Raw genomic sequence first — 12,089 nt, 5'->3', positions numbered from 1 at the left:
AGTCATCCCTCACAGGGTTTGTGTTCCCAGCCCCTCTCCAGCCTCGTTGCCCCCTCTGGATGTGCTCAGTGTCTCAAAGTCCTTCCCAAACTGAGGGGCCAGAGCTGGGCACAGCACTCGAGGTGTGCCCTCACCAGTGCTGAGCACAGGGGCAGAATGACCTCCCTGCTCCTGCTGGCCACACCATTCCTGATCCAGGCCAGGAGCCATTGGCCTTCTTGGCCACCAGGGCACACTGCTGCCTCATGTTCAGCTGGCTGTCAGCACCCCCAGGTCCCTTTGTGCCTGGGCACTGTGCAGCCACACTGTCCCCAGCCTAGAACACTGCAAGGGGTTATTGTGGCCAAATGCAGGGCTCAGCACTTGGACTTATTAAATGTCATTTTATTGGATTCTGCCCATCCTTCCAACCATTCCAGGTCTCTTTGCAGAGCCCTCCTACCTTCCAACAGATCAACACACACTCCCAGCTACTTGTGTTACTTGCTTTTATACAAACTGCTAGATGTGTGTCAAAGTGCTGTTCATTTTCACTTTGGTGTCTTAGTATTTTCAGACTCTAGTCCTGCACTAATTTCTCTACCTTTCTCCCCCATACTCTTTGTAGGCCTGCATGCTTTCCCTGTAAGTTCTCAAGAGCCTTCTTTTTAATAGTAAAACTATCCAAAGAAATAAGAGCATGGGAGTTGCATGGCACAATAAGGCAACAATGGTTTGGTTTTTTCTCAGTATGGATAATAGCTTTCAATGTGTACTCCTTGGATCATAGTGTTTAGGGTGATTTAGTTGAAAACTGATTGTGTAATCACTGTAAACAGTTAGTGTAGGATGTTTCTAACTAGTTTATATGTAAAAGAGTAAACATACCAATGAATAATTGTAAAACAATTTTAATGCATGTGATACACTTAGATACTTGTGGCAATGTGTGAAATGTAAAATGTTTACAGGGAGATGACTGTTCAGTGAATGATGACTATTTAAATGGCTATCAAAAAGTCTCCTCTGTGGGGACTGAAAGAAGACAGTATATAGGTCTTGAAAAACAAGGATGCAATCTTTTGGGTATATACCTTACCATTATGTATATGTACAGGTGGACTCAGGAAGCAAGAGACAAAACAGATTGTAGAATCTTTCCTTTTCAGTAAATGTTTTAAGTTATATCTACCCCTTTTGTTTGCATGTACAAATCATTAAACAATGTACACAATGATTAAACAAAGAAGGATTTGTAGCAGATTGCTATTTGGTATAAAGAGCTTTTTTCCACATTTTATCTTGAAATTAAGTGATCTTTGGTTTACAGTTATACAGTGTTTATGCTATGTGTATTATTTTACACTTACAGTTGACAATATCTGGGGGAATGTCTTGAGCTGTTACAGTGTTTTGCTCCACAGTTTAATTTGCCCTATACTGCTAAAAAATCTTGAAAATGTGCCCTAAAAAATGGACTGTAGCCTTCAATTTTACACTTTTTCTTCAACTGACCTCTCATGCGTATTTGTACAAATCCCTGAACCTGCAGACCTCACTTTCAAAATATTCATTATAAGCACTGTCTGTTTTATTTAGGGGCCAGAACCCAAAGTTCTTGAAGAAAACATGGTTGCTTTTGGACAACAGCTACCTGATGTAGGTACTGGTGTTGGTTGTCAGTATAGTGTCAAACACACTCTACGAGGAATGCAAAATAAACTCAAGGAAGCAGCAAGAAAAATTTCAATTCTGAACCAAGAAAAGAGGCAGCTGATTGAAATGGGAAATAGACTCAGGGCAGAACTTGGAATGGTGTTAAAGAAAGGTAAATTTATTCTAAAGAAAAGTGCTAGCTTATATATTTAGAATAAAATGGACAAGGAATCAGTTCATCCTTTGAGCTGGAGAAAGCTAGGCTTCATTATAAAAAAAGGTGCTGGACCTGACTGATTCTTGATCTGCATAGCTCATGTGAGACTGTGGTACTAATCCTTGCAAGTAAGATTATCCTGTGATAGGAGATGCTAAGATCAAACAAGAGTCTATGTAGTGACTTTTGCTGATAAACATCTTAGATGAAGAAGACTCTTAGAGTCATCTTAGATGACTCCCTGGTGCCTAGATGTCCGTGTGGGAACTTGAACTTTACTTTAAGACTTTGTTTATGAGCATAAAAGAGGTAGTGTACCTCTTGGAATAAAAACTAACACTTTAGGAAAGTGGAAGAGAAAGCAGAATAAGTTTACTGTAAACTTGAATTAAGAGTATATATAATGTAAAAAGATTTCACTGTGGATATCTAAGTTCCATGCATAGTCTTTCTGGCAATGAAATAAAGGGAAAAAAGCACGAGGCCCATTTCTGAATTGCCTTGAAACCATTTGCAATGAGAAGGCCTGTGTTCTGTGGTTCATTTATTATCTGCTGTAAACACTTGCTAGAAATGCAATATGGTTGACAAAATATCAACAAAGAATGCCTTCCTTAGTATATTTTCTCCTTTACAGGAGTCTGGCATCCTGTTAGCTCTAAACACTGCACAGTTTGTATTGCCTCTGATAGTCTTCTTCCAAGAGAACTTGTCGAAAGAACACAGTGTCAGCTATCAGTTCTAAAGCATCTACAGCACAGACTCACAACACAGGTAATTATATGCTGTTTGAAATTTAGTCATAATAAGCCATTAAGCCAGTTCTAATTCCACGAATATAACCTAAAATTTTGCATTTCAATTACTCTGACTGAGTTTAGCTCAAATCTATCTTTGGAAGATTCCATAGAATCATTGCATATCTGGAGCTGGAAGGAACCCATGAGGATCTTTGCATCCTGATGTCACACAGGACAACCTAGAAGTTAAACCATTTAAGTTAGAGGCATTGTCCCAAATGTTTTTTCAACACAGAAAGGCTTAGGGCCATGACCACACCCTGGGGAGATTGTTCCACTGCTTGGCCACCCTCTCAGGGAAGAATTGTCTGAATTGTCTGAATTTTCCCTGATGCAGATTTAAGCCATTCCTCCACATCCTATCACCGGACAGCAAAATCAAAAACCAGCACTTCCTACTCTTCTTCCCCATCATGGAAGGAAGTTATAGAGAGCAGTGAGGTCATCTGCCAGCCTCCTCTTTTGTAAGCTGAAGAAGCCAAGTATCCTCAGCCACTCCTCTTAAATCTAGCCATCTAATCTTTTCACCATCTTTGTTGCCCTCCTTTGGACTTTTTTCTAATATTTATATATTCTTCTCATATTGTGGAGCTCAAAAATGCACACAGTACTTGAGGTAAAGCCATGTCAGTGCCGAGCATAGTGGGACATTCACTTCTTTTGGCCGGCTAGCTGTGCTGTGTTTAACACACTGAGGACACAGCTGGCACTCCTGGCCACCAGGATACACTGTTGACTCTTGCTGAACTTGCCAACAATCAAAAGCCCCAGACCCTTTCTTCAGGGCTGCACTTCAGCGTCTTGTCCCTCAAATGTATACAGACATCCATGCCTATAGTCCCAGGTACAGAATCCAGCTTTTTTGCTCTCATTATATTTCATGCAGTTGGTGATTGCCAAGCATTCCAGTCTATCGAGATCTCTTTGTAAGGTCTCTCTACCCAGAAGGGAATCAATGAGTCTTTCTCATTTAGTATCATCAGCCAACCTAGTGCACACTCAACTCATGTGTCCAGGTCATTGATCAAAGATGACCCAGAAATTGAGCCTTGGCAAACACCATTAGTGACTGGCCACAAGCCAGATGGTTCCCCATAAGTTTAAAGGGTTTGGGACTTCAAAAGTAATATTTTTAAACATGATCTTCAACCAAGGTATTTCAGAAACACATGTATTTATGCAGTGTAAATGCAATCCTAAATTACAAATTCCATAAGGCTTAGTTTTAACTAAGCAAGAAAGGCTGTTTGAAGGATTCGCACTATGTTCTAATATAAACTTTAAAATTATTAATCAGTGAGTGTATTTCCAAATACTCACAGTGGTGGGATTTTAAAGCACCCATGTCCAAATGACTGTAATAGCACCTTTTCCATATAAAAAAGCAGGATATATAGTTAATCTGTCTCATGTATTTTGTAATTGAAATGCAACCTTTAATAGTTAAATTGCAGCTTTTATCAGAGAGACCAATGAATGAATCCTGGCTTCCCTAGTAGTTAGTGGCAGACCTCCCAGTAACTTCGATAGTCAGGATTTCACTGTGTACTTTACTTAATTGATCAGCAGATTTGTTCCTGTGGGGATTGAGTCAGAGCAGTTGATTGTTGTTGTAGTTTTGAAGGCAGTAAACAGTATTCTTTTAGAAAGGGTGAGGTTGTTGCTCTGAGGACAACAGAAGAATTATTAACCAAGTTTAGCTGGGGAAACACTTCCTCTGGGAACCACTCTGTGGATATTCTCAGTTCAGTCAAAGAAAGAACAGAGATAATTTTTCCCAGGCTGAGCCTGAGAATCTTGAAAGAATTAAAACAATTATTATCTCTCTTTCCGTAACCGTTGTTTATAAATGTAGTTCTCCAGAGTGTGCATTCATAGTACACCAATAATGTGAGATGTTTCTACTTTAAGACCAATCAAGTATCACCTTAGCGATTCACATTATAAAAAGACCTGCTACTGTGATTAAACACTTTTTACCTTCTGATCCACCTGAAGACTGGAGTCTTCTTCCCGTCCCTGACTCAACACGTCACCACTCTGGGCAAGTTGTTCCAGGGTTTGGACACCCTCGCAATAAAGAGGGCTGTCATTTGGTTGGGGTTTTCTGTCCCCTTATACTTAAGCAAGGTGTCCTGTACTTACTTCTTTGCTCGTTGTCACCTGGTCTTCCACTGTATACCAGTGAGATGACTCCAACTCAGTCATCTTTATCTCCTTATAACATCCTCATCAGATGCTTATACATGTTGAAAAGATTGATCTTTCTCTTCTGGAGGCCTGCCAGGCCAGCTGCCCCAAACTCTTCTTCTACATCAGATGTTCCAATTCACTGATCATCTTTTTGGCTGTTTCCTATTTTGTGGAATGCCTCAGCATGCTTGTGGATATATATTTTTTTCTGTATGCTTGTGATACTCTCATTAACCTAAAGTCACAAGCTTGGCATCCTTTGTTCACTTGAACTTTCAGTTCTCTGTTTCAGAAATAGCAACCTGTTTATTAAACAGTAACACTGGAAATAATTTTTACAAAGGAAATTAGGGTTCAGCAAACCAGTTGAGGAGACCTCTTGTAACCTGCATGTTTCATCTCTGCACTGCTGGGATTGAGGTCTGAAAAAGATTAGCTAAATGCTTATACCAAACATACATAAAAGTGACTTTGAGATCTGGGCAAAATTACCAAAATTCAAAACTACTTTTTTTTTTTTTTCCTTTTCCACCTCTTTAATTATTCCTTCTTTCATAGCTCACCTTAGAACTTTGCTGACTTTCAAATTAAGACCAATGAATATTCATATCCATCCATCCCAGTCTTCTCTTGCCTTATTTTTAATGAGCAAGATACTGTGTTTGTGTTTTTCTACATATCTCATGTCTCCCATGTTCTGTTAAAAATCTTTAAATATGATTCTTGCTTTTGTAAGAATAAATAGATTTTTAAAATATAGTATGACTATGGCACTTGGAGAGGTAGAATTTGACTGTGAGTTTCCAGATGGTGAGCTAAACTCTGGGAGTAGTAGTTCAACCTCTTCAGCTGATGGGTTGCTTGGAGGTCATGGCTGAAGTGGCTGTCATTGAGGATCTTTCCACCTCTGGAACCTTTGGGTTTATCATTTGTCTAGACTAGAAAGGATAGCCCTTCTTACATCCAAGCTGTTCCATACTCTCATTCCAGGCTGCTCTTTACTCAGAATATGTCTGCTGAGGCTTCAGCTCCTACACAAAAGCTGAGCTTCAGGCTGACTTTCCAAAGACTACTATTATGCTAGTTTGGGTGTTTTTATTCTATGTGATCCTCTTACTGGCCAGGCTACTTTTGCTCCTGCATTCCAAGATCTTCATCCTTACAAAAAACCAAGATAATTTATTACTGTCAAAGCTACAGGAATTTTACTGTCAATTACTTTACATAATGGGCTTACATTGTGTTTCTTTAGTCTTAAATATATAGCTAAAGACTTCAGTGTTTATTTGCATCTCCTTTGACAGGGCTGAAGCAGTTTGCTTTTCATCAAATCTCACTTTAGTTGCTACAAGTTGAAAGTTGGTGAAACTTTGAGAGGTAAATTAGTTTATTTTGGCTGCTGATGATATACTTTTCCATAGCTGCTTTATTTTAGTTGGGGTTTTAGGTATTGTTTTGGAGTTTTTCTTCTGTAATTTAATCACAGGAGAATACGAAAGTGAAGAAGGACCCTGACGATATAAGCTTGAGCAACAAGCAAGGTGATAGTAACAGCACCAGGAAATGTAGATATTTGTTATAAAGGTAGTTTGACCCCCTTGATCTGAAGAGAACATAATTTTGTTGAATATTATTTATAACTGATTATTTTAAATCTAGCAGTGTAACAGCAAACTGAGCTATAAGGGTGTTAATTTTAGGGACCATGAGTTACTTGTATTAATGTAATATTTCAAATTAGGAGCTGCAGTGCACAAGGCAAGAGCATCCTTCAAGGTTCTCTTCTCTTACTGCCTGCCCTAGCTTAAAGGAAGAAGAAGCTCCAAGCAGCTGTGGAGAAGAAACAGAATTACCATCCAATGAGGTACAGTGCAGTTTTATGATCAATGTAACTCACCTTCATTTGGCTTTTTCAGTTTGAATTGCTCAACAGTCATCTCCTCAAAGACTTAAAAACCTATGTCTTTTTTAAATTATGCATTGTTCCTGTATAAAATAGTATTTGTTAACACTAAATAAACTAGGGTTTCTCAATCACTGTCATGATGTTGTAATTAATCTTCTTGTACAACCTTTCAAAATTAAAAATAATAATTCTCTTTTGTCTTGCCTCTTGCCAAAACCCTCTTTCTTTCCAAGTCCAAGATGCCACTATGAAATGTAACCAATTTTCTGATGTGTTTGATGTGAAAAGTATGTATGTCTGTAAGATTGTGTTTGAATTTGAACAGGTTTGGATAGATTTCTCTATTGAAAATCATGGGCCAGATACATTCTCAGCAACAAAGGCAGATACATCCACAAAGATTGTTCAAACTCAGCTGCTCAGTCAGAGTCCTAGTCATGTCCAGCAGGTTCAGCTTTCTTCATCTAGACCGCATACTTTCTGTCAAATTTTAGATACGGGATCAAGCCTTTCTCTACTCAGTCCTCGAAAGAACAGCAGCCAGGGTAAGCCTGCTTTGTAAAGCAGTCACAATATTTGACTCTTCCGGAAGTGTGGAATTACGGTCTGTTCTGTCATCATTCTTTTACATACTGCTCCTCTTGTCACAGTCCTATGATCAGAATCTGAATGAGTTACTTGAAGGGAATTTCTTGGTTGCCAGCAGAAGTAAGAATAAAGAGGAATGTCTGTATAGCTGTCTGGTTTAAATGCCTTCATTGCAAATACTTCTTCACTTTTATTAAGTACTCCTGTAAAATGCAACTTCAGTTTTGATGTAGTCTAAAACTTAGCTGGGGCAGATAGGGGCAGATATAAATGTGTCTGTTTGAGAACTGTACACTTCATGTGCTGACGAGTGACTCTTAGATCAAATTGTAATTTGTAAATCCTTGCTTAATTAGTGGGTTTTTGTCTGGTTTATAGCTACAGTACTGCCTAGAGCGCTAAGACCTAAAAGCCAAAGGTGACATCACGGGCATAATGGTAGTATATGCTATGGGGATTCCCTAGAATTTTATAGTCCACTGCAACAAGTTGGGATAGGAAACAAATAGAAGCAGGCACAAATTTTTACATGTGAAAGAGTCGTTACATGTGAGACACTGTGAGGGTTAGGATGACAGGAGAAGGTAAAACCTAGGTCATAGACTGAACATGAATTAGTGTTACACTTCTACGAAAATCACCACAGGTTCTTGGAAATTTTAGCGAGAACACCGTTTGTAAGATATGTGCAGTGAAGTGTAGCCTCTTTACAGGGCAAGTTGTTAAGGAACTTTTTAATGACAGCTATTGTGTTGAGCAGTGTATTGCAGCTTAATGTTACATATTTCAATTACTATTGGTCTGTTCATGAAGTAATCCTTCATTGGCTAAACTGTGGGAAACTAACTCCTGCTGTAGGACAAAAAATAATGGACTTACATTATAATATCAGAAAAATTTTAGGGATAGCTAATAGTGGAGTATGTTCCCTAGAGGGATTGTAGACTTTTCTTTATAGAAGATAATTATAAATAGGCAAACATTTCTCCAGAATGTTCCAGTAAAAGTGGGTTTTGCTTGTTTTTATTAAAAAAGAGGTGTAGCTTTCAATAAGTTATTTCTCAAAATGCTGGAGGGCTTATGTGAATTGATTGGGCTTTTTGCCTTGATGTTATTTTCATCGTCATCATTATTCCTGAAATCTGACAGTATCTGTATAGCAATGTGGCAGCCATTTAGACTTTTCAAATGAGCTGTATTACCATTACATAGATATTCATATGTGATTAATCACATAGAGACTGCAGGAACAAGAATGCAGTCACTGGATTAAGGGAAGTGATTTGTTCCCCTAAATTTGATACTTGTGAGGCCACTGTGTCCACCTTTGGACCCTCTTGTACAAAAGTGTGACAGACTGGAGACCAGTGGAGAGCCACTAAATGGCTGGGGCATGGGAACACATTACACAAGAAGAGGTTTAGAGAACTGGGTTGTCAAGTGTGGAAAAGAGTAGGTGAATGGTCTCATTGGTGCTTTTTAACTACCTGGTGAGGGATTTTAGAGAAAACAGAACCAGACTCTTAGAGATGCACAGTGAAAAGTGGCAAGGGACACAAGTTGTGTCAAGATACATTCTGAGCAGGGAGTGATAAGCACTGTGACATTTCACCCACAGGTCCTATCCAGCCTATGTTACATCTATTTTTAAACCAGTGTATGGAGGCAATGAACCATCTTTAGTAGCTCACAAGAAAAAATAATACTTAAAAGGGCTTTCAAAATGAAGACTGGATTATAAGTGTATTTATTCACAACACCAGTGCATTGCAGGGACAAAGTAAGGTGCATTGACAGACCTGTAGGACTGGAATGGACATCATGCTGACACTCATGATTCACGTGCTTTTTTTGTGAGGCTAGGACTGAAATAGGAAGAGCATTTCAGGCCAGGCCTATATTGACAGGATAAGCAAAAGGATGTCTTTGAAACATTACTGATAGTGCCATGCAGTTTCGTGCTGTTGTATGTGTGGTGCAACAGCTCTGGCAGCCTTACAAGGACATCAGTTTCTTAATGTCTAGAAATTTCCAGCCACTGTTGCAAAACTTAATGTAGATTTTCGGGGATCTAGAAATAGCAAAAGTGACAGAGGATACTGCCAACGTGGAACAAGCTAAAGTGAATCAATAAGGGATAATATTTTCCTAAAACCAAGTTTAATTTGATCTCTGCATCCAGATTTATATCCACCAGAGTGGAACTTCTTACTCAGACATGCAGGCCCTGAAATACTGCATTGCAAGAATACGATTTTTAAACACTCTATTTTGCTGCTTAGCTTTCTCCTCCAGAAAATTCCACTGGACTGAATTCTGTATTTCAGAAAAAAAAAAAAAAGTGAAAGCAGAATCTTTCTTTTTTTTGGAACAACATCACCTTAGAAGCATTGTATACAAAATTTTCAAATTCTGCTTCTGATTGTTAGCAGAGGCTTGTATTATTTTTCAGACCTGAACTATGGGAATTAATTCAATCTTTCCTGTTTAAAACCACTCACTTTAATTTAATATATAATTCGTCAAATACATTGCTACAATGGATAGAACTGTCATTGAGACAGAGTGACTTGGAACTGGGCTTTCAGGTACAAGTGACGCATGCAGAGACTTGGAAGCTCAGTGGCAAAAAATGATTTGCAGCAAAGCACACAAGTTAGTTTGCTTATTCAATCCTTTTTTTTTTTTTTTTCCCAAGTTCAACTCTGTCCAAATTGGTAACAGCAGTAGATGTGTCTTGTGGGAATTTCTGGTGAAACAGAATTGTCTCTTGAAAATTATTTTTCTGAACCTGTTGAACAGTTTCATTTTTTTCATGTTACATGTAAGAAACAGCCTACTGGCACTCAAAATGGTTGGCATGTCAAGTAAGCCCTGCAATTTGCTGTATTTCCAATATATTACACAATGCAATGACTAAATGTGTTTTGAAGAGTTAATGACTACATCTTAATTACTGAAGTGGACTGTTATATACTTTATTCATTTCACCATCAAATTCAGACCTTGTGTAAGCTTCCAAGCAAGTCAAAAGGCTATTTTAATTTTCTCTCTCCTTACTCTACCTGCTAATTTTCAGTTTACTGTAGAAATTAGATGGATTTCATAGCTTGCATGTTAATTCTGCAGATAAGTAGAAGGAAGACGTTTAGAAGGATCATAGGTCCCTTCTTCAGGTCTTTTTATGGTTCTGTATTATTGAAAGAAAAAGAACCTCTTAGAGATAGACAGGTACAAGCCCTGATGATATTAAAAGGCTACATAGGATGCACAGGCTGTACAAATAAGAAATACACCTTTGTATTTCTTTATTTTTTAAATGCTCTATCCCCGAGGTTGAGAGCAGATGGAGATTTTGATTGGTGATCCACAACATATGCACCTTGAATGCTCATGACAAGCCACCCTCAAAGGAAAGTAGAGCCTTTTTTGATTTTAGAGTGAATGTTAGGCAGGAGGAGGGGAAGATTTGTAAAACATTTAGAAAATGGAGATTTATTTTCTTCTATTTATTTTTATAAACTTGCTATTTGCTATTGAAGATACTTACTAGTTTTTTCAGAGGGGGAAAAAAGCAAACATCACCTATTGAAGTTCAGCTGTAATACTGCATTTAGCATGAAGCCAGTACTGTGAAGGGTTCTGTGTGGTACTGTGTGAAATGCTCCTTATCAGCTCCGGTCAGCTATCCTTGGGTTAGCAGAGGCTGGGGGCACTGTAGGGGGAGTAAGGGCGTAAGGCAAGCTGGGTCCTCACTAGTCATTCGACTTATACATATTTAGTGTAGATGAATCGTTGTATTTTCACATCCCACAATACATTTTTGAGAAACCCCACCACCACAAGTATTCAGAACCCTGTCCTCAGTTTAATAATTTGGATTTACATTTTAGCCTAACAAAGAACAGGAGTGAGCTGCTTTGAGGTAAAGTAACTTTTTTTATTTACTACTTGAGCTTAGATAGGGGAGTTTCTTGTACTGTAATTCTCACTGTAGCTTGCAAAGCTCTGTCGTCTGAAATTCCACACTTCATGGATCAAAAGTTATCTTAAGTGTTTCCACACTAGACAGAATTTCAACAGCTTTGACATCACTGACAGTTCTAAGAGCAATCCATGTGGGTAAAAAGCTGGCCAGAGAAAGAATCTGGTAAAATATTAACAAACAGAAACAGTGCTCTGGCTCTGGCTTCATTCCAGGTCCAATCAGAGAAAAACTCATGATCTCTTTTCTGTGTTACGTAAAACTTCATCTTTGAAGTGTTTCACAAATATTAACTAATGCCCTAGCTACATTTTCTTCCTTTCTATGTTCTTCTCCTGAATAGGAACTTGTTTGAGTTGGTGTTCCTTCAGGAGCACTGTTAGCCATAAGCAAATATCTAGTGAAAAATTTCTTAAATGAAACTCCCATCTGAGGAAATTTCAGTTTGCCTATACAACATGTCTGCATATATCTCTTTTATCCTGAGGGAAAAAAAAAAAATCTATGAATGTTCATTCATTTCTGACTGAAGTTAGCACACATCAAATGGAAGATATGTTAAACATTTCAATACACTAAACATTTAGTTCCATTTTCAAAAGCAGTTTAGGTGCTTAGCTATGATCTTGCTAGCTGTGGTCACTTCTGAATGTAAGTTGAAGGATTGTAAATTAGGTGTGTTTTTTCGTTGGTGTGCAAACTAAGCTACAGCATTTTAAAAGCATTTCTAATTCTGGGGTATTGATTCTTTATATTTTCCTAATT

At 38.3% G+C, this 12,089-nt stretch overlaps 1 protein-coding gene across 7 annotated transcripts in view; it reads left to right on the top strand.

Annotated features, from left to right (window-relative positions):
• CCDC57 (coiled-coil domain containing 57) overlaps positions 1 to 12,089 on the top strand; it is a 34,448-nt gene that overhangs the window by 18,985 nt on the left and 3,374 nt on the right. For 5 of the 7 annotated variants that reach the window (XM_041465992.1, XM_041465995.1, XM_041465993.1 and 2 more), the window contains 4 exons: positions 1,579 to 1,807; positions 2,490 to 2,626; positions 6,587 to 6,709; positions 7,077 to 7,296. In XM_041465992.1, the coding sequence (XP_041321926.1) occupies positions 1,579 to 1,807; positions 2,490 to 2,626; positions 6,587 to 6,709; positions 7,077 to 7,296 (709 nt within the window). The remainder of the gene's footprint in view (positions 1 to 1,578; positions 1,808 to 2,489; positions 2,627 to 6,586; positions 6,710 to 7,076; positions 7,297 to 12,089) is intronic. The other 2 variants (XR_005954998.1, XM_041465997.1) reach the window with 2 other exon arrangements.

The sequence above is a fragment of the Pyrgilauda ruficollis genome, unplaced genomic scaffold (genome assembly GCF_017590135.1).
Source record: "Pyrgilauda ruficollis isolate IOZ18807 unplaced genomic scaffold, ASM1759013v1 scaffold196, whole genome shotgun sequence".
Taxonomy (NCBI): domain Eukaryota; kingdom Metazoa; phylum Chordata; class Aves; order Passeriformes; family Passeridae; genus Pyrgilauda; species Pyrgilauda ruficollis.
This window is presented reverse-complemented; position numbering and strand designations above follow the sequence as displayed.